The following is a 24,028-nucleotide window of genomic DNA, read 5'->3' as shown; positions in this document are numbered from 1 at the left end:
GTCCGGAGCAAGTATGGTGGGTCTGACACACCGGTGTCAATGTGTTCTTTTTTCCATTTCCAGGAGTGTAGAATATGTTTCTGTAAACAGTGGCTGAGTGTAAGTGTTTAAATTGTAGGTTACGTGGGGGTAAAAACTTCGCCTTTTATTGTTTTACTATATATCGAAACAAAACTTGCAGCAATGTTATATCAGTTCCGCTTGCAACACCTTGTTTGACATCTTGGTAACATTGTATAGGACTTTCATTGTCACCCAATTACGATTAGAGGAGTAACAAAAGTTTTTATAAAAAATTAATTTTGTAGACTCTCACCTCATCCTGTGGGCTATGAGTATGGAGGCTTGTGGAAAGAGCATGCAGTGTGCACTTCTACCCCAACTGAAGAAAATAAAAGGATTACAAATAAATACATGCAAAAACAAACTAGGAACTGTACTTTCCAGTGACTTCAAAAATTAAATGTCGTATTGATCTGAGAGTAGGGCCAAGTAAACTTCTGTTAAAGGAAATGCGATCTCGCTCTATTGTTCATTCTTTCTTCATCGAAAAAGTTTGTACGAATCAGCCGAGGTATTTTCTATCATAGCCTGTTGGAAGATGTTTTCTTAAGGCAACCTCTGAAAACCTGGCAGCCCTGGACAGTTGCTATATTGAGTACCCATTTTCATTAATGCCAAGAGGTTGACGGGAGAGCGACCTCTCTTAATGACTGTCGAGTTCATGTTTTCGCTCAGTTTTAGGGGTGTGAGGGGGGACTGCTATAGAAGATGTGATTATATCAAAGGGTGTATCAGTGGTAGGAATGTGTGAAAAAACCAGAACCCGATGAAAGAAAAACTACAGAAAAGAAAAATCAATTTAAGTTCTCTAAGGTGAATGATGAGGCATCTAAGGTGAAGAAATACAAACAAAAATATCGGAATACTCTAGAAGGGACTACACAAGTCGAAGTACAGGTTCTGGAGTAAAGGTTCGAAATAGTTTCTCGATGGGCTACTTTTGCCCCATTCTGCAATTTTCTTATTTGGCAGTCTACAGATAACACACAACTAAAGTCATGGAGGTCAAGGAGGATATTGGAAGCTTATAGAAGCTACTTTCAAAACAGATTTTATCTGATGTTTAAATTGTTCCACACTCACCAAACACACAATCAGAACTATGCAAATTTTACATAAGAAACATACGAAAGTAACTTACTGCATTTTCTCCAGTTGTAGGCATCTGACTGCCACAAGGTTTCAGAATAAAACTGAGGAGATGATGACGTATCCACTGCCTGGTGAGAGAATGGCAAACTTCTGCTTTAGGGACTTGAAAACTTGAAGTGTTCTCTTGCCCCATGTGCTCTTTTACCTATACCTACCACAAGTATGATGATGTCAGTGACCTACACGGTGTTGGTGGGAAAGAGATTGCATCGGTAAATGTGATATCTTGCTGCTCTCTATTGTTGACAGCGTATCGTAAAGCCATATATTTGTGTTGTAGTTGCTTGGTGGAGAATTAATGAATGTAGCCTGCATAAATACTTGTGTTTAAGGAATTGCTGGCACTCACGGAGTAGGCTACACTGCGCAGAGCCACTCCAGACACATCTACAGTATATCTTCCGAGGTGGATGTGAACGTGTCTGACTGATCGTGTTCGGCTCTAGAAATGTAATCTGCTGTATTGCATTGCTTGACTTGTGTTGAACTGTAACACCTAGGTGACCTACTTTTGTTGCAGAGGGAGACCATTTAAGCCTCTGGGCGTCTTCAGATGTCGAGAGAGCTGAGGCTGTGGTGATGCATTTGATACCCCTCATGCTGCAGGGATGTAGACAGGAGTTTGTGAAAAGGGGGAGGGGGTCCGGTTTGTTGAAGAGGACCATAAAAATACCCATGTATTTATTTATTCTGAAAAGAAATTCATTTTTTAATCTTATGTACATAATTCACTTTTGGGTGGCCTTCATAGAAATAGTATTTTGACTATAAAACTGAGCAAGAAAAAATCTTTAATAAGTATAAAATATATTCTCAACAGTGTGTGTGTGTGTGTGTGTGTGTGTGAGAGAGAGAGAGAGACCCAGATATACAATTAAATATTTCTTTATTTGGCGATATCATAACTTCATTTTATTGCCAAATGAGTTAAAGCTCTAATATTTAATATAATGTATTGACTCTTCACAAACAAAAGACAGCTCTGTCTTCTAATATACGCGATAATGATGAAAGCTGAAGAAATTCACTGAAATCTGTGCCATGGCCGGGACTTGATCCTGGGTCTCCTTGCTTACTGAGCAAGTGTGCTGTGCTGGCCATTACACCACCACAGCATTACAGCTAACATAGCTGCACGGACTACCCTGGGCCAACGCCCTCCCTAACACAAACTGCACTTCACATCTTCAGCTGATTTTCTCCTTCTTAGATTGTCACTATTGTCTAGGCTCTCCGGTATTGGAATAGCACCCCACTGTGGGACGTAATGTGGAAATCCTGCCTGTTCCTCAGGCATAGGTGACCTATAGATCTGATATAAAAATTTTCCTTGAGACATTTGAGTCTCATCTTCATCTATGATAATGACGTAAGCTGAAGAAATTAATTGAAATGTTTAAATGTAAGCAAGGAAACTTGGGTCCAAGTCCCGACTGTGCACAGATTTTAATTCTTTCTTCAGCTTCCTTCATTATTATAGATAAAGATGAGACTCGAGTGTGTCGGGGAAAATTTAATTATATCAGACCGTCTAAAATAAGTTTTACTACTGCAGAGCAGAAGAATCTTAATGTTAGTCTGAATAATTTATGTTCGAAATTCCTTTGACAACAGCTATCTGTTTCATACTACAATCTTGTATTTAAATCTCCAACTTACCTGAAACCAGATCAGAATTCCGTCACCATATCAAAGTTTCACGTCATTAAGATTCTTCAATTTCCATGAGTGCTTGAGAACATCTTTATATATTATTTCGACAGTTAAATTTAAACTATAGCAACCAAATTCATTTACAAAATAAAACAGAATATACAGACACTATGAGCTACAGTGGGATCTTAGCATTGACTCGTGCATCGATTTCAACTAGACGTGTAATGTATGCGGTGCCTCGAATGACTCTCCGTTTATCTGTGATGGTGTGCTTAAACAGTCCTCGATGCTAATAAACTCCTCTGTGACATACAACATACATTATCACTTGCATGACGTTGATTTACAAGTACATTAGAGTTGTGACAGTCTCTGTCTCAGTGCTCTGAGGATATTACGAATATTATGAATAAGACATTTCACGTAGAACATCTTTCTTGCAGTACAACTCAAAGACACGATACATTGCCGTTCCTCAAGTGAGCTATCTTCATGCCCAGGGACACAGTGCAAAATGACAGTCACTAGCTGTCTTCCAGTGTAAATATCGCCGAACTGTATGTATTGTCGAATCGTATGTGAAACGACATTAAAATTTAAAAAAAATGGAAAAAATTTAATATATGGAAAACAATCACTGGTATAAAGAAAACTCGGCAAACAAAGCAGTAAACAAGTTAATTCCTTTAAGTGAATGGAAAAAGCATTATACAGACCTTTTAACTGAAGACAGACCCCAGTACACTAGAGGCGAACAGTTCAAAATATGACTATCACGATAGAGGAAGTTTAGCTAAGATGGAGAATGGCCAATCACCTGGGCCTGGAGATATTCCTGTGAAATTATTGAATGCTGGTGGACAGCATTTGAGGAAAAGAATATTACGCCTTATGAACAACTGCTGTCAGTGGATTAAAGTTCCGTGGGAGTGGAAAAGGTCATATATAGTCTCTGTTTTCAAGAAGGGAAATCTAAGAGACAGAGGCATCAGTGTGCACTGCACGATGAGCTGCTTATTACACAAAAATATGGCTGATTGTTGGACACCCTATTGGAGAAGATCAGAGTGTGTTGGGACAGGGCAGATCCTGTACAGATAACCTCTTTATTGTACAACAGCTAAAGGAGTTAGTCATAGCATTAGGGAAGGAGTTAACACATAATGTTTGTAGATTTAGCTAAAGCCTGTGACACAGTTCCTAGAGCAAAACTCAGGGAAGCTTTGAAAGATTTAGATATGGATGACTATCTTTTACAGATTGTTACTGAAATGTACGGAGATAATAAGATACAGAGGGTCAAAATTATCAGGACCTATTAATGTCACAAAAGGGCTGAGACAAGGTTGTAGTATGTCACCAATCTTGTTCAATTTATATGTAGAGGTGGCTCTCCGAATGTGGAAAGACAGCTGTGGAGGAATGGGAATTATTATTAACGATGTACAGCTATTTTTATTAAGTTTTGCTGGCTGTATCTGTTCTGTGCTATGGGTCACAACTATAGTTTTTAAATGCTGTCCTGAAAAGACGAATAACAGCTGTGGAAATGGATTATTTACGAAGGAGTGCTAAAATATTGAGAATCAAACAAAAAACTAATGATAAAGTGAGAGCCCGAATGAATCCAGATTGAAACACTGATGAACAAAATTGAAAGACAATCTCTAAAGTGGATTAGACATCTGTCAAGAATGCCAGATCATTGATGGCCAAAGAAAACTTTTGCACGGCAACCATCTGGCAGACGTAAACATGGGAGACTACAACATTCTCGGAATGACCACATCGACGGAATGATGGAGCATTGCGGGATACGCAAGGAGGAGGCACTGAATAGAGAAGCTTGGCAGAAGATAACAGGAATACAACAATATGTTATTAACTGATCTCTGTATTAATCAATCTTGTGATGACAGTAATAATAATTGTTTTCACAACTTGAAAACATTGCATTTGAAGATAATCGTAGATTATCTGAAAATACTTCAGTTATTATAGTGGTACTAGAGCGTAAATAGATTACGGACGGAAGGGGCCGAAGGAGTCGAGGGCGGGGACGCACGTCGCAGCTGGCTCGGAGGAATTCGAGCTGCCAGCTGAAAATACTTTTTAAACGAATGAACTATAGAACGTGTTGTCATCGTATACCCCTTCTGTTCTGCATAAACTCCTCCCCATCGTTCCATATCGGAAATGGTTTTTATAATTGAATGTTGTACAGATGAGTATATTGGGCACTATTTTTCCATTTGGACCATTAATGGCATAAATTTTAAGCAAACTTTTTAAAGAAATGCAGCCTTACCTTTTGGGCAATATTTTTGTCAATAAACGGCAAAACTAAGCCTATTTTTATGCTCCAATTTTAGTTTAACATTATTCGTTGTTACGTTTACCGCTCCACTGCTGTGTGAAATACTGAAATATTTGCAACGCCAAAGTTCTACCAATCTCCAAATAATGACTCCACTGCCAACATTTTTGATAGATAATTAGGCTATTACTGTAGTGTGTACAATTTGTAACTTTCCATAATAATAGTGGACAAATCAAAGGTTTCCTTTTCTCGCTTGTTACAAACTTATCTGTCAGAAACAATCACAACAGCACGCAGAACAAAAACAATAAATGGCAGAACTTACATTAAATTCAACTGGAAGTAAGAACTGAACTTATTACCAAAACAAAAAACGAGCTGAAGTACACCCAACAGTGTACCGTAGTTGCTCTCGGCTAATGTGTAGGTGGGGAAAAGCTGATAGTGCTGTCGATAATTTCTATGGGCCCCAACACACATCCCTTTTTCGTCATACCATTGAAAATCAAAATATCTTTCAGTTTCACTACATGGCAACTAGGTCATGTGTAATTTCACTTAGTAGTTTTTTGGGAGGGGAGGGGGGGGGGTTGTCCAGATCCTGCCCTTTGGCTATGTCCTTACGCGCTGTGAAAAGTATTCTCAAAAGTGATAGAGGATGCAATGAAATTAGCATTGCCGAATATATGCTGATAGCACGTTACACTCGGGGACAGGTTCTTCTGTATGGTCGGCAGTAGACAGTTCCAATTGTTGAGCTTTTTTTTAGATAGTAGCTCACTTAACGACTGCAAATAAGTACTCAGTAAACTGAAAATAACTCCACCATATAACCGTGTGCTCAGTGAAGTTATTTTATCTCTTCACATAAGAGAACTGGACTGGAAATGCTGGGGAGACAAAGTCTCTGTGTAAACTGAAAATGGAGCAGCACTCACAGTGGTGGAAGAACACTGCAGCTGCCATACAGGGTGGCAAAGAATAGCAGTGCGCAACAGTGTGCACAGATTTATGTGGATTCTGTCCGTACACATTTCTCGCGTTAATGTTGTGAGCGACTCGTGTCTGCATTCCGTGTAGTGTTAACACACACTGTGGAAAAGAAAAACCCCTGGGCACGTCTGCACACTGTGTCGCCAGTGAAACACACTGTAGTTACTTCTTGTGACGTAGTGGGGTTGAGAGAATGGTGAATCATCTGATCGCTCTTCAGTTTGCAGACCTGTAAACAAGGGAACTGCACAAACCCGACCCGGTTACGTACCCTCCCTCCCCCCCGTTGCACTGTTACACCCCCAGAACACAATTTATCCATTAATATGAATATTTACTGTAGCATAATTTTGTACTGGTAAACATTTTTACTAGATGCCACATCATTGAAGTTATTCAAGAAAAACTTTTTAAGTGATCTTAAAATGCCCATGCCCCCATGTCAGTGCTCACAACTGAGCAGTCAGTTTTTTGATACGTTGACAAACTGCCTATTGGCTTCTGTCTCTGGTTCTTCGGCCGACGTTCATCTAATGATTTTTCTGACGTTTTGCCAGCACGAGTGGCTGGCATTGTCAAAGCTTCACCCTCCATTGCCGGTGGTGAACTGGAGCCGAGCTCGCGGGTGCAGACTATATGTACCTGGCGCGCCAATGTCCGAGGGCTTCTCTGCGGTCATTTCCGGTGCGGTTCTCCTCTTGCTACCTGCGAACGACCGTCGCAGGTAGCAAGAGGAGAACCGCACTGGAAATGACCGCGGAGAAGCCCTCGGACGTCGGCGCGCCAGGTACATATAGACATATAGTCTGCGCCCGCGAGCTCGGCTCCAGTTCACCACCGGCAATGGAGGGTGAAGCTTTGACAATGCCAGCCACTCGTGCTGGCGAAACGTCAGAAAAATCATCAGATGAACGTCGGCCGAAGAACCCGAGACAGAAGCCAATAGGCAGTCTGTCAACAAGTGGCCACGAAAGCCTTAACAATTTTGATATGTTGTTCATGGCACTCCCTCATTACTGTACAAAAATTTGTGACTGTACGAACTTCTTCCTCCAGTCGACCTGTTTCTGGGCTATAAGTTTTCCGTGACGTTACCCAGTGTGGCAGTCACGTACAAGTGCACGTGTCCACAGGTGTATATTCACTTAAATTTTACAGCTGTGAACACGTTTTAGTGCAAGCGAGAAAGTCGTGGGGAACAGTGTTGTGCCTACAAGTATTTTTTTGCACGTGCTTAGTTGTCTGTGAAGTAGACTGCTCAAAATGGCAGCTAATCGACACACGCTGGGACCTTCTAACACTAAAAAGTGTAGAAAGAATGAAAAATTCATCGCCATTCCGATCAGGTACTGAACGTATTAAAAGACAGTGAACAACTAGGAGGGGGAGGCTGGAATCGTGAGTGTGGAGAAATGTGCCTTAGAGATGATAGTGTGGAAGCAGAGCTTTCAGACACGCTTCGATCAGGTGAGATACGGCACGATGAACTACATGACGTGCAAAATCACGCATTTACAAAATGGGAATGTTTACTAACTCATTCCACAACGTTACAGCTATGAATTTCTTTAGGCTACTATTTACAGGAGAAATTCTCCAGTATGTAGTTGACGAAACAAATGACAATGCCGTGAGTAAATTTCTAAGTGATAATATGAAGGATAGGGCTAGGATTTGTAGCTGGAAATGTCTTAGTATCAATGAGATACTTGTCTTCTTAGGTATTTTATTACATATGGCTAATGTGAAAACTGCTTGATAACAATATTATTGGAAGAAAAATCCTTTGTTTCAAATGAGAGGAATAGCAATGAGCACACAGTGACAGATACGTGATCATCCTACGCTCGTTACGTTTTGCTTAAAATCCACAGCCAGTAGACCGAAAACCAGGAGATAAATTTATAAAATACAGCCTTTGCAAAATTATTTTTAACAGTAGAATGTCTCAAGTTTATTATCTGGGCAGAGACCTATCCTTAGATGAATCAATGACAATCTACTTAAGACAATATATATAGAATAAGAGACAGAAATATGGCATTGAAATGTACAGTGCTCAGCCGTAACAATATGTCCACCTACCTAACTGCCGGTATGTCCACCTTTGGCACAGATAACAGCAGCAACGTATTGTGGTAGGGGAACAGTGAGGCCTGGGTAGATCGCTGGAAGGAGTCGACATCACATCTGCACAAACAAGTCACTTAATTCCCGTAAATTCTGGGAAGTAGCAACGAGCTCTGATGCCACGACCAATCGTATCACAGATGTGTTCGATGCGGTTCAGATCTGGCAAGCTGGGGCACCGGCACGTGTTCCTCAAACCACTTCTGTCCTCGTGAACAATGCTACTGCCATTGGGAAACGTGAAGGGGTGTATGTGGTCTGCAACCAGTGTACGGTACTCCTCGGTGGTCACGACACCTTGCACGAGCTCCACTGGACGCTTGCATATAATCTCCAGAGCAACATAATGGAGCTGCCAGCAGCTCGTCTCTGTTGTGCAGTACAGGTGTCGGGGAGCCGTTCCTCTGGAAGACGACAGATTCACACCCTCCCATTGGCACGACGAGGAAAGTATCACGATTCGTCAGACCACACGACACTGCCGCTGCGCAAATGTCCAGTGTCGACAGTCGAGTGTCCGTTTCAGTCTCAGTTGACGGTGTCCCGGTGTTGACATTGCCACACGCGCGGGTTGTCTGCTGCGAGGCCCACCCTAAGGAGTGTTCGGTGCACTGTGTCTTCAGACATACTTGTACTCCACCTAGTATTAAAGTCTGATGTTAGTTCCGCCTGTCGTGTTTTACGAGTGTGCCCGGCCTACGATGTCTGACAAATGTAATGAGTGGACACGTGATTTCACATCGCTTTCACCACGCGTTGAAGAAACTCACCACAGCATTCCTCGAACACCCGACAAGTCGTGCAGTTTTCGAAATGCTCTGCCGAGCCCCTGGGCCGTCACATTCTGCCCTCTGTATGTGCACCTTCCCCGTTCTACACTCTGACAGCACGCTCACTGATACTATAATGCATCGTGCGTGTGTCTGCCTAGCAGTCATTCCTCACCAGGTGACTACTATTGCCTGGATGGTTTATATTGATAGTAGGTTGACGGTCATATCTGGAGACCGGATTATATGCATTTGCATGTTATGTATGCATTTGCATATTTTAACTAAAAACTAGTTACAATGCGTATTTTCGCTCTATGTTTACAATATTTTAAAAATTTAGACGTGCAGTCTCTAGCTCAATCTAGCTTTCACGTCTCACAGATTAACCGCACGTAGAACTGCGTGCAATCACAAACCGAGAGTCCACTGCGTAGCGAAATCATTACAGAAGAGGAACAGGAACAGGCAGACAGAGTCAATGCTCCTGCACTCGTGGTTAATGCCCTCCGCTGTCACAACGTATGCGTCAGCAACAAATAAATTAAACTATGCAAGCTTTTAGTCATATTCATTGTTTCAGTTTAGCTTTCTATTTACTTGTACACGGTTGAACCTGTTTGTGCTGTGTAATGTGTAACGTACCATGCCACCTGAAAAAAGAAATGTCATTTCGTGGATAGCAGACCATCCTGGAAGATTTACATGTGATGGAATTGTTTTATATTGTCGAGTTTGCGTGAAAAATGTTTTGTGCAAGAAAAAAGAAAGAGCGAGAGAGAGAGAGAGAGAGAGAGAGAGAGAGAGAGAGAGAGAGAGAGAGTTTCAAATAGACCAGCATGTCAAGACAAGCCCTTATATTGCAGGAATGCAGAAGAAAGGACCATGACAACAACTTCCGACAACAGCAAGTTGCAGTAGCAGGGATCTGTCCAGAGGTAACCAAAAGAGTCGGCTTAACATGGATCTATGTGAAGCACTCATTGCAAGAATATATTACTCATCACAAACTTACAAACCCTATCATCAAAGGCTTCCTGCACAAATATTGCTTAAATCAAAATATGGCAGATGAATGAATACGTACTGACAATTTACGTAAATGTTCTGGAAGAAATATGCAATGAACTCGAGGACAGCATTACTTGGATTTCAGCTGATTAAACTACAGGCACTTATCCGTTACATTGCAAACTTAATTGTCGGTGCTTTAAAAGAAGAGCCTCCTCCTTCCCATTTAGCGTTTCCAGAATCTTCTGCACTTGAAAGAGTGCTTGCGTTTATTTCAGAAGATGCTCCCTATATGATCAAAGCAGGAAAAGCCCTCCGAGTCTTTGATCCCAATTTGATTCGTGTGATGTGCCTCACTCTTGAAGTACATTGCCTTGCTGAAGAAGTACATTCCACATTTGTGAACGTAAATAAACTGATTTCATCCACAAAGAAAGTGTTTCTATAGGCTCCTGCTTTCATCAAGACCTACAAAGAAAAACAACTAAATCTGCCTTTACCTCCCGAACCAGTGGTAACTCGTTGTGTCAAAGCTGTGTTGTTTTACAGTGAACATTTCGAGGCTATTAGAGTGGTAATAAACGACTTCGATAGTGCATGGGCTTTGGTGGTTTGCTATTGCAAGGAAGCTTTTAATGATTCTGGTATAAAAAAAGACGATGCTTTGATTAGCACTCATTTTTCCTCCCATATACCTGCAAGTATTAAAAACATTGAAACTCTAGGTTTGGCATTGAATGAATCTATTCAGTTAATGAATAAAATTGTTCTAGTGAACTCCTGATTGTTGGAGGTATTCTCAAGAAAACTTAAAGAAAAGTTTGAAAACATTTTAAACAATAACAGAGGCTTTGAACCCTTGTGCCAAACTGATAGTTTTATTAATGGGATGGGTGAGCTTTTACCAGGAACAATAAGTGCCAAAATAGCACCCAAATTCAAATACTATTCAGAAAATGACATCAGCGTTCTAAATGTGTCGATTTTTCGCGGGGCCGGCACTCTCTCGTAATTGATATGCACAGATTCGACTTTGACATATAATGCAAGCAGTAACTACCATGTTGTTTTTTAATATTTGATCTTGCATATTTCGACACTTTCACGCATATTTTACAGTTTTTATGATTCATATAATACGGTGTCTAGTCATAACATTCTGGCCAATCAGTGTACATGCCAAACAACCCTGTGAATAAGTGCACTGTGTGCACATGGAGCCTTGATGATATGGATGGAAAATCGTTTGCTGAAAAGCTTCTTTTGTGTTAATTGGGGGAGAAGCTGCATGCTGGCATATTTACATGGACAATTTAGCTTTGTTTTCAGGTTCAAGGTATCAACTAACACACATTTCTCTGAGACATTGAGGTTAAATAGGAGCAACACTCCTGAATAAGTAGGACATGCAAAACTCAGTAAAGGAAGCACAATTGCTTGCTGTTTGCGAGATGTGGTGATCCGGAAATGGAATTATAGATGAGATGTTAGATACATTTGTATGTATGGGACTGATAGACAGGATCAGACACAAGACTATCTCCTAGTCTAAAAAAACTATTCCTCCACTTAATTGGCTTGCTGTTTTTCAGTTCACATGATCTTTGGAACAAATGCTTGTGGGAGTAAAATGACACTTAGATGTGAGAAAGAGAGCTCATAATGAAACATATTGTGTAAAAGTGGAAACCAACCGAAGGGAAAAAGCAAATCGTGAGGAAGAGATGTAAAACGTGCACCCAACAGGAAAAGCACGAGTGCAGAGACTGTCCAAAAAATACTGGATTTTGTTTGTATAACAACATACAAAGAGTGAGCATTTTGTTTTACAATGAGCACTGATATTTACAGAGAGCTATTTTTTTTTTTCATATGAATAATGCCTGATTATTTTTTTTATCTTTGATTATTGTTGTGATGCTCTCATTGCCAATTTTTGCTGCTTTGCCAGAGGTGTGTATTTGTTTCTTGTTTGAATGTTTATTTTCATAGCCCGTGATTGTTTGAAATAATGCTTATGTCGTTTATCAGACGGTGCAAGTGTGATTGATTCCTATGAGTTAAAATAGATGTCAATGTTTCAGGTACAGGATAAAAAAATGCAGAATTTTGCACAAGAAGCATTCCACTTTGCAGTTTAGTGGCTCATAGTTAAGACCACAGTTAAAGCACCATTAACCTTAAAATATTGTCATACAATTTTATAACATAACTGTTATCATGATGTCTGAGAGACTCCAGAAGTTTATTTTGAAATATACAATACCATCTTTAATTTTTAGGTGTTTATTGAAATCCATTAGTTACATGTATTTTCAAACACATGTTAGAGCAAAACATTAGCAAAAAAGGAAAAAACACCCACACAAGAGATGTTCCAAAAAAAGGGAACTTTTCTGTCATTCGAAAATCTAGAAATAAATGCTTTCAGTAATTAAATCCAATGCCATGTCAGTCTTTCTTAAACAGTTAAGTAAATGAAACGACTGGATAATTTCAAGGATAAATTCACATTATTATGTTAATTTAAAAAGTTATTACAGGCTTCAATATTGGTGTTATATACACTGATACGCCAAAACACTACGACCACAGCTCACCACGATGTTTGATGTCGCCTGGTGGTGTTTCGGGCATGTAACATGGTAACAGAAGTATGTAAGGGGCTGCAAACGGGAATATCCATTGAGATAAGTGACTTTGACAAAGGGCAGATTATTATTATGCAGAGCCTGTGAACGAGTATCTCAAAAATGGCAAAGCTGGTCAAATGTTTATGTGCTACTGTTGTAAGCATCTACAGAAAGAGGTACAAGAACAGTGAAACTATCATTCAACACAAAATGGTTATATGTCCACGACTCTTTACAGAATGTGGGATTGTGAGGCATGTCTGCTCTGTAAAGTAAGATAGATGGTGATATATGGCATCTCAGCCAAAAGAGCACAATGCTGGTACACACAAGAGTGTTTCGGAGCACATTGTTGAACACGGAGCTCCACAGCAGGCCACATCTACATGTTCACATGTGGATCCGACGACACGGTCAGTTACAATTGCAGTGAGCAAGGGACCGTCACGTTCAGCCGTCGATTAACGGAAACATGTTGGCTCTTTGGATTAATCTAAATTTTGCTTCACTAGGTCAATGGTAGTCTCCACAAATGCCATCATTGAGGTGAATAGCAGCTCAAAATGTGCAGCACACCAGGGATGCAGGCTGGTGGCAGCAGTAGTATGCTGTGGGAGGCATTCTCCTATGCTCGCACGGGACCTGTCGCAGCAATCGAAGACACGTCGATAGCTGCGAGACACCTGCATCACTTCGTGCTTGATGTCTTCCCCAGTGGTGATCACCTTTGATCAGTACAGTGGTCCGTGTCTTGGAGGCAGAGTCGTGCTACTGTGGTTTTAGGAGCATTATAGAGAACTCACATTGAGCAAATTTGCCTGATGTAAATTCTGTGGAAGCAAATCTGGGTCACTATCGGGGGGACATCACCGCATGCGCAAATCAGCGGCCTGTTATTTACGCGAAATACGTGATCTGCACATGGATGTCCAATATTACATACCTCCACAAGCCTAATAACAAACTGTCACATCACTGATATGCAAAATCGTTCTAAAGATGAACAAACAAGCTATTAGGCAGATACAATGTTTTGGCTCATCAGTGTAAGTATCGGGTCCTGGTGTCTGTCATACGTGTAATATTTAATTCATAATTCATCAGTACTCTCAGTATATACATCTGACATCTACATCAACTGTGGAAAGGCAAAAGCATTTCACCAGTACACATAGTGCAGCCTGAAGAGTGATACTGCTGACAGTTCCCGATAAGTCTGTTAAAAATGTTTGTACTGCAGCAGTCACGTACGTACATACATTCTTTCTTTCCCCTGATTAATTCTCAAATTGAAGAGTTGTCAATATGAACACAAACTTTTGCCAACAGTACTGTGAAAAATTGGAAAATATTATGTCCAATTCTACACACTGAGAAAAGATAACCTATGAATTCATTACCAGATTGCTGCATATACAAGTAAAAGCCCAAAGAATGCTTTCAGTTGAAGTCTGTGTCATTTACAACAAATAGGTCCTTTTGAGAGAACTTTTATTTTACAGTTTCATTGTTCAACCACAGTAGAATCTCACCTACAGTATCTTGAGGAAGAAGAAGACCCCTTCTTGTTCAACATCTGGATTCCTATCCGAAGCATTAGCCTCAAGGTACAGACTGGGAATCTGCAACACATTGTTTTTTGTCCATTTGAAGCCCTATCCTAAATGTAGGGAACATGGCGTATTGTTTTACAAGTAGGTCGGCGCGGCAGTGTTAACTTGAGGGTTTGAAGTTCTATGTGTCACTTTCTATCTCATAATATGGATTAGTATTAAATTCATTAAAAATTTCATTACCCTTTCTTCCAAATGCATTTCAAAGTTTGGATCGTTTCCTCCTAGAACTCATTGAGAATAACCCGGTATTCAGGCTGTTTTGAATTACAAAGTGCACCTCGTGTACTTTTCAGTCGGAGATCAGGCTTATCGCAGTGAAGTTGGGTGCTGTTTGCCCTTCAATAAATGCACAGTAAAGCTGCCGTAACATTTACAGATGAACAATACCAGCTGCATTATTATCGGGATGTGTTTATCATTATAATTATGGTGTAATATATTATGGCTGTTAGAGACAGTGTCTTGTAATTAATTCTTACAATATGGAGCGTACACGAGAAAAGGAATCAGTAAGTGAGCTACACAAACTCTCCCAGTTCCATCCAATATATTCATCACAGAGTAATGAATGTGTTTTAATAACACAAATGGTAATTTCCAGGTACATACTGCACATTTTATATGAGAACGCTGTGCTGCTTTGCAGTTGTAGCTGTGGTTGGAGCAGGATAACCGTCTGTGTTGCCAGCTACATATAATGTGGCAAAGCAGACAAGCAGTGTATGCAGCCAAGAAAGAGCTGTGAGAGGGTGATGCTTGGTCTGTACCAATGGAACTGGAGTGTCACAAATACTGCCAGTAACACTGTAATATGTTATGAGCAAAGCTCGTTATTGATAACCTGCAAAACATCAATCACAAAGCTATTTTAATCCAGAGGAAGATTATCACCAAGCATACAGATGAAATGAATACTTATATGAAGAGGATAGATTGCTACTCACCGCATAGAGGAGGCATTGAGATGCAGAAAGATACAATGGAAAGACTGCTACTCTTAATTTTTGGACAAAAATGTTCTCCTTCAGAAGCCAACACACACACACACAAATGGCTACTGTCTACAGTCACTCATGCCCATGAGGGCAGTCTCCTCACTGCGTCTGTTTGCAAATCAACACCACCTCTATATGGTGATTAGCAATCTATCCATTTTGTATTATAATTCCTAATTGTGCTGAAGGTGCAGACAAGATATTTTCCCACCATTGCAAACATAATTTTTTTCTTTGTTACAGCTGTAAGGTAAATTATTACTTATGCATCACGTGTTTCTTTAATAGTGGGCAATGACCAATCGTTATGCCATGTCACCTTTTTTCAGCTGTACGATTACCGATTCCACCTTCACCCAAGTTGCTGCACATTTCCGATACGACACCAGACTCTCGCCCGCAATAGAGGAAGAACAGTATGCCAGACAGGCAGGTATAAAAGAAGTTATGGCTGAACCACCAGTAATTTGTATACTACCTTGTGGAACTATAACATTTGAATCAAAATGTATGTAATCTAAAAATATGACAGTGCGTACTTCCGAGGATAGTTAAAAAACGGCCATTTATGAATTTGTTATGGGACAGTTGGTCCTGTCTTCGTGAGCCTTTTAACAGTTTTAGAACTGGAGCATGCTCTGGGGCAAATACTGCAAAAAACTGTCACGTTTATTTGCATGTTCTACAATTTAAATGATGAACAGACTAGCCTTAATTCAAATTCAAACAAAATGTTTCCAAATCAAGATATGTTGTAATCTATTGTTACTTATGTCTATATGATAAAGAGGATTTGTAACAAAAAGGTAGAGTAACAATAAGTCTTTATTACATTAAAAAATAAAAATTTGTCAAAAATGACAAATGGCAAACAATTTCTTTGTTTTGTAGCCATATATTATAACATATGAGGTATATGGGCTCCCCAATGTACATAAAACTATGTAAATAAATTACTGTAATACATTTGTTTAGAATTTCAGTTGATCATTACCTGTAGGTATAATGGATGCACTACATTAATAAGAGACTCTTTCATGAGTCACCTGGAGTACTATAAAAACTTGAGCAACCATTTTAATGTGGGGCTTTCCTGCAACTAGAACCCTAAAATTGAAAGTGCAGTCTTACTGAAATGTGTCAACAATTCACAAGCCTGTAATACTGCAGCAAGCCTTGTTAAAAAAATGTTGTACTGAAAATATTATCGGTGCAGAATACTTCAACTAAGGTGATTACTTATGTAGATATATCACTAAAAAGATAAACACACTGCACAGCTAAGTGCGCAGTACTTACATAGTACAAGAATAGAGTTAAAAATACAACTGCACATAGTGAGCGAGTGTCGATTCTGAGCTAAATGAGGTCAATTTAACCAGCTTACGGACTACAATATTAACTAGTAATTAATTAAAAAATTTTAAGATTTCACTTACAGGCAACAGATCTTTGTCATTGTCCGAAGCAGGTACTGTCCTTTGTACAAGCTATTACTAATTCTATTAGCCTCATAGCTGTGTGATTATTGCACATAGCACTGAATCATTACAAAGTACTGAAGTTGCACAAATATTACTCTCATTTTAGTGATTACATACTGTCAACAAAAATGTATAAAACAATAAAGCTTTATTATATAAGATATTTGCTACTGTTATATCACTGGAGTATGCAGATATGAACTGTAATACCTGCAGATTTCTTCAGCTCCACGGCTGAGATCAATGCTGGTCATTTACATTGACATTTGTACTAAAGAGTTATACTCAGGCGTTGAAAAATCACAGCTTTGTATAAAGGATGAGATCCAGTTTTCGTGAAGATATTAAAAACAGTTCGTATCAGAAAACAGGCTCCTCTAAAAACTAATTATACTTAAAACTGAGGTCACTGTTTTCTTTATATTTAGCTAAATAGCAACATGCTTACCAGTCAGATAATAAAGCATATATGCTACAACAATAAAAATATATTCCTTTGGAATAGCTTCTAATATATCTATAACCCACAAAACAGGATTTGCATACTGAAATTGCTTATATTGCAAATACATTATACAAATAAAATTATTGTGTATTTCAATAATCAAATGACACTCTTTAATTATGCTATGTGAGCCATAAATGTCAATAGTGCAAGACTGTCATCTGGGCAAATAACCCTGTATGACTTATCAACTGAAATAAATGCTCTCTACTAGCAGAAGTATTTGAATTTATCCACGTGATAAATATATATCTATAAACATACCTTCAAAAACGATTTTTATTGCATCTAGTCTTTTATCCCCACAGTTACAACAATCAAGTCTTTCAATTCCAAAGTAATACAACAGCATACTTAGAAATCCCTTATTGTGCAGTCCCAAAGTTTTTATTGCATGTTTTCTGTCATACAGCCAAACACATGAAATTTGTGTTAGGCACTGCTAATTACTGTGCCACGATTCTCCCCTAGCACCGAAGCTCCATCTAACTACCCAGTGTGATATTTCTTTGAAATAAGTGACCACAACTGGATCAGGCAATATTTTCAAAAATGGAATATCAGTAAACTTAATTTTGGTACACTTCACTTTTTGGAATAATTTGAAAGATTATTTGACAGATATGATTCTTCCTCATCTTTACCATCTGCAGCTCTTGGCATCACACTGTTTGAGAACCCAATCTGAGAAAAAAATATGGCTTCTAGTTATCCACTTTGAAAACTTAGAAAAGTTATGAAATTGTTGTACTACAATCTGCACCTTCGATCTCCGCTATATGGTGAGTAGCAACTATTCGTTTCATAATACTGTTACATTCCATCCTAGATTTTCCGTTTTTTGATTTACAATAATTTGTAGTTTCAAATGACAGTTTCTTTTACTAAAGTAGCAGGTGTGTTGTGGTGAAAGGGAGGGAGGGAGGGTGTTAGAGGGGGTGGGGGGGAACCACTCAGCCACTGTCGCTATAAGAGAAACCATTGATGACAGTACATCAATATTTAAACATGTATGGGCAATAAAAAATAAGAGACTTCAGTTTTCTCACGGCTGTGAAAAAAGAACCTTATTGTTAAGCAAATATGGACTTGAAGTAGCAAGCTTCAAAAACTTCCAATGACTAGTTTTTTAAACTTTTTATGAAACTGTAGGAGCAGCCTGATTTTGTGTAGTGAACACTTAGCTCTTTTGGAAATAATATTATTACCTGACAACATAAACTGCAGTCCCAAACAGTGTTGTATTTACATCTGCGAAAGAGATATTAAGACACAAAACAGGAAAATGGGGAAGCCATTGGCAAGCAGAACATAATAGAGCTCTACACAGTTAAGTTAATTACAAGTTGCCTCCCTCAGACCTTTGAATGGACTTACATGGCGTAACATGCGGACCTACACTTTAATGTGGATTTCAAACCACAGCGCTACTTGGCATTTTTCGTATTAACAACTCACTGCAAGAGGTCACAGACATGTAGAATACCAAACCTTTTGATTTGTAGCCTGATACTTGGGGACCTCACGGGCTGCTCGACCTCGTCCACTTGCTAGGTACTTGTATGATTTGAAGGTCAATTCCCGGACATCAGTTTCCTAAAGTAGCACGACACGATCATAAAAAAAAAGAGAAAAAAAACTTTAAAAAATTGCTTTTGAAGATTAGATGATTTCAGAGCACTGTTAAGCACAAAACATTTGTAAAACACACACACACACACACACACACACACACACACACACACACAGTCTCAAGGATTTTCCACTGTTGTCAACATAACTGTTGTGTTGGTAGACAAGTGCTTAGCATAAAAGTCTTGCAAATGTCTAGTCCTTGGTTCAGAACTCACGAGTAGCTACATTTATTTTTACTTTTTTTAAAAAGTTACATACTAATTAACAAATATATAATAATTTTTAGTAAAAAAATAATCTTTCTATTTTCAGTTACTAACTGCATGAAAATAAATTAAAATTCAACAGACATGTGAAATGCCTTATTGTTAAATGAGAAAAAAAATTATACATCAATAATACTGTTCTATTTGTAGACATTAAATACACACAATTCAATATCTGTCACCTAACATTTGCAATTGGCAGTTTAGTATCCCCACCGACAGACATCGCGATGGAGACAGACGAGCTGGCCCGGGTAGTGCAGCGAGGGCAACCCTGACACACGGCACGGATGATCTGCTGACAGAGGTGTTTATCTGTGAGCAGCAGGAAGCCCAGATACTGTGGACCTCGCCTCGTGCACCATGTCGAGTGTCATCGCAGAGAGCTCAGTCGACAGCCAGCCGAATGCAGAGTTATCCCCGGGCTCACCTCTATAAGGTTTCGCACTGCCCGCTTCCTGCAGATCTACTCTCACTCGATGATTTTTGTTTCCCCTCACTACTAGCGAGTTTTGAATAGGTGACACGGTGTTCACGAGACTTATGTTACGCAGTCACCTACCGACAATTGTGCCGATTAGCCACAAATTTTATATACTTTGTAGTGCTTCCATATCAGCTAATCTTAAAAAGATTTTTTGAGTTTTTTAAAAGAATTGTATATTTTTGCTTCAGGAAACCAATGTCCGGGCATTGACTTAGGCTACAAGTACGAATAAAATCGAAGAGCACCTGTCTGCAGGGTACTCTTGTGAACCACACTAGAAGCTAGGTACGCTTCTGTCCCGTCTCAAATGTAGCACGACGACTCGAGAAATTCGTCCGAGAGGATGCTGCAACTATTGTCAGGAATTGCAAATGAGTTCTGCAGTTGTGTGTGTGCTTCACATACGTTTGTTTCTCAGATACTACGAACAGTAACCGCAGATGGCACCTTATCGTCAAGACTGGTGGCAATGTTTCGAGTACGATTTCAATGTTTCTTGATCACAATATGCCTAGTGTTTCCTTTTGCGTTAAGTCAATACAATTATTTAAAAAAAATGCCTTATGTTCTGGCTGTCATAGCAGGTGAATAGAGGGGACTGTTTACTGGACAACATATTGTCAGAAAGTGACTCTTTGCTCCCTGGTATGTATAATCTAATATTATTGCATTTTAAATTTGGTGGTCTCATTCAAGTAAACTTAATAACAAGAAGCTGTCATACTAGCCCACAAACATTCTTCCCGTTATTCCTTTGTACAAACGAATTACAAAATAACTGAGGACACTGTTTGAACACGACTGAACCATGTCGTGTGGCACAGCCGAATCCTCGCAGTAGGCAGCACTACACTCTTCTTTGTCATTTAACAATGACTGACATTCAGAATGGATGGGAAAAATCACTGCTATCTTCTGTACAGTTGGAAGGAGCACAGCCATCGAGTGCACACTGCTATGGACTTCACTGGTTACATTTCTGTGAATCTTCCAAAACAGTGCAGGGAATTCGGTGTTACTGTGGTGCAAACATTATTCACAAACAAACCACTGACATTAGGATGTTTGGCAGTTATCAGTGCAGTTGCTGTGCAGTGAGTGGCAACTGAATACAGTACAGAACACTATCATTATGTGAAATCTCTCCCATCGCCCACCCTCACTCTTTGTCATACTGCAGTTTGCTATCATACACTTAATAAATGATACGAGAACGTTGTACATCGGGAAAATATTCCCGGTAACTGTTCTTTTTAAAAATGCATTCATTACTACTAGAACTGCAAATGTGTCGGTAGTCTCGTGCGACTGCCGTAAAAGACAAAATGCACAAGCCACTCTGACTTAATGACATCTTCGTGTGTTAATGTATATTTTATGAAAGTAAAATTCAATTGAGGAAACAAATTATGAGACAGACTCGCTGGCCAGGAGGCAAAATGTTCAGCACAGATATAAAAGTGACAACACTATCATAGCTTTCGGAACTAACAGTTCCTTCCTTAGGGAGGACAGATGTGTAGGTTGGGTGTGGTTAAAAAGGTAAGGCAGATAACTCAGAATGGATTGCCTACTGAACTGTTCAAAACTGGATGGATAAACTGGAATTAATGGCCTACGTTTTCATGTTTCTGGAGGGAGAAGGGGAGAGGGAGAAGAAAGAGAGAGAAGAATTACCACAGGAATGGAAAACATGAAACTTATCCAACATACACAAGAAGGGTGACAGGAAAATTGCAATGCTATACAGGACTGAGTGTAACAAATTCAGTTTCTGGATTATATACGAAAATTATAAAGGTGACAATCAAATCACAGATTGTGAATGGACATCAACAGAATGGATTCTGTGCCAGAAGATTATTCACAGACAATATGTTTTGCTTAAAACAGGTCACAGAAGAAAGGCTGGCCAGGAATTTATACAGCCCCACACGGTTTTCAATTATTTAAGAAATGCTACAATAGCATTCCCTCTGTAAACGGCGGATTGTAACATGAAGAGAATGGAGTGACTCCTTTATATGTTCTAGCTGTTAAGGCTTTATTTGGTGACACAAATTGTACAATTAAAGTAGATATTAATATATCTGGTGAGATTCCAGTGATGAAAGGATTTTGGCAAGAATGCATGACAGTACCTACATTATTTAAAATATATTCGAATTCTGTCTTAAATTTACAGAAAACTTCTTGTAGTAGTATAGGTGTACGTATAAATGGCGACATGCTCTTCACTTGGCATTTTGCTGATGTCTGGGTCTTTTTTTTTTTTTGCAGAGAACAAGGATGACACGAACTACACAGTTAGAAAGTTGCACAGACAATATCGGAAATTGGGTTTAAACATCAGTTTAAAGAAAACTAAGTATTTCGTTATTGTGAGTGTGGGGCGACACCTGACTTCTAGATTTTGGGTTAGTAAGGTCGGTAAACTTGTATAAATGTTATCAGGGTCTTGTCTAGTAAAAGTGAAATTAAGAATTGTAATGGCCAAGATAGAGAAACAAAGCCATGTACGGAACAGAAACGTGGGAAATAACGGAAAAATGTAAGAGGAAGTTATTATTAATGAAGATGCAATTTTAGATAGTTGCTGTAGGTTGACACTGCAGGACATAATTAAAAATGAAGACATATGTACGAGAATAAACCTGGCACCACTGTAACAGACACCATCTAAGGAAAATTATCAGAACAGTGTGGATACACACCATTTGGGTGAGAAGAGATGGCCTAAGATGATGAAATAGTTTCCAACTAATAGGCAAAGGCGATGCCCAAAAATAATATGGGAATAGGGATTCAGAAGATGTGTGTCAGAGAAGAATTTGCAAACAAGAGGATTGGAAAGACAGGAGCCTTTGGAATCTAGGATCTGAGAAACAACTGTTGCATTAAATCCCTTAATAATATGAGCCAGATATAAATTGATTAACTAGGTGATCTCCATTTCATTAGTCCTATCACAGAGCTTCTTTACTTTTAGCAGTCACGCATACGAACAAAAAGAAGACCTAGCTACGGATAACTCTCGCAAACATATTTTTAGGTACTGCCGAAAATAAATTTTTTGAACTTTATGAAGACCTGACTAAATGTCTTATAGATGACACACTTGTCCCGTTTGATGGCACTCTTGATGAAGCTAACAGATGTTACTAATGGTATAATATGGTGTATAAAGTATCACCTTCCGCACAGGCCCCGAGGATGATGGGACTATTCATTTTTTTTTTAATCTGAAGGTCAAAAGAGACTGAGGTTCCCACCAGTTGAGTGTATACCAACAACACATTACATCTTATTGCATAATTCATAACTGCCCTCCACAGTCCCATGAAGAAGCATACTTATGGTCACTAATTGACAATTAATCAAATATTAGTAATGAATTACATACAATGAATAATTAATTATGATGTTACACACCAAGAAGCTGGAGGGACGAACTAGGAAAACAGATCAGGTCACATTAGAAAGGAGTGAACAAAAGAAAAGATAGGTATATAGTTTTATCATTAGTGGGATCACATGTCTCATAACATAAGTCATTTGTTTTGGAAAATTAGTCTGCAAATTGGCTTCACAACATACAACACTGTAGGGTCATGCATTATATAATACTTAGACAATCAGGCATGTAACATGTACGGAGTATATAAGATAAAATATAGTGACGATTAAGTTTTACGTGTGGCAAACCTCGAAAGGCTTAAATACGTGGCTTCGAGAATATCTTAATGTCAGTGAGTCCAATTTCTCAGCATTTAGTGCTCATTTAAGAGAGTACAAGAATTCTGATAATGATGCTAAAGGTGTCACCATTCTTCACAAGGCAGGAAGATTACTGAATATACTAGAAGAAACACACAAATGCTCACATGACAAAACACCTAGGCAATGTCTTTAATGAATGAGAGTTAAGAAATAAGATGTACAATGCAGAACTGTAACAATGTTTTAATCAAATAGGTTCAGATTAGAGCTTTCTTCTGTTTTCCTGTATGTAAAATGGACCGAATTTGGCAAGATATCTTGTTTTGCCCTCAGATAATGTTCCAAGTCGACAACCTCGTTATATGATAAACACAGATTTTGTTGCATTACACCTGTCTTGCTCAGTATGTCGTTCGTGACAGTTAACATCATCGTTTTTATCTTTCTATATTCTACCCTTATATACTATTTGTCTAAGAGCGGTATTCATTATATACAGGGTGTCCCAGTAGGAACAGTCAATATTAGAGGATACGACAGGAATGATCATTAGTCTAGTAAACATGGGCACTTCATCTTTGATTTGTGAGAA

At 39.1% G+C, this 24,028-nt stretch overlaps 2 protein-coding genes across 7 annotated transcripts in view; one reads left to right on the top strand and one right to left on the bottom strand.

Moving 5' to 3' along the window:
- The window catches only part of LOC126428262 (pre-mRNA-splicing factor 18), a 103,805-nt gene extending 87,602 nt beyond the window's left edge, over positions 1-16,203 (top strand). Inside the window, exons 6-7 of one of the 6 annotated variants that reach the window (XR_007576805.1) lie at positions 9,951-10,022; positions 15,669-15,735. Coding sequence is in view for 3 of the 6 variants with exons in the window: in XM_050090176.1 (XP_049946133.1) it covers positions 9,951-10,022; positions 15,669-15,794 (198 nt within the window). In the remaining 3 variants the exon portion in view is untranslated. Of the gene's footprint in view, positions 1-1,735; positions 1,905-9,950; positions 10,023-15,668 lie in introns of those variants that run through there. The other 5 variants (XM_050090176.1, XM_050090175.1, XM_050090179.1 and 2 more) reach the window with 5 other exon arrangements.
- The window catches only part of LOC126428263 (ubiquitin thioesterase OTU1), a 47,331-nt gene continuing 39,449 nt past the window's right edge, over positions 16,147-24,028 (bottom strand). The window contains exon 4 of the mRNA XM_050090180.1: positions 16,147-18,924. The gene's annotated coding sequence lies outside the window, so the exon portion shown is untranslated. The remainder of the gene's footprint in view (positions 18,925-24,028) is intronic.

This window comes from Schistocerca serialis, chromosome 12 (genome assembly GCF_023864345.2).
Source record: "Schistocerca serialis cubense isolate TAMUIC-IGC-003099 chromosome 12, iqSchSeri2.2, whole genome shotgun sequence".
NCBI classification, from domain to species: domain Eukaryota; kingdom Metazoa; phylum Arthropoda; class Insecta; order Orthoptera; family Acrididae; genus Schistocerca; species Schistocerca serialis.
The sequence above is the reverse complement of the archived record's forward strand: the minus strand, read 5'-3'. Positions and strand labels throughout refer to the sequence as shown.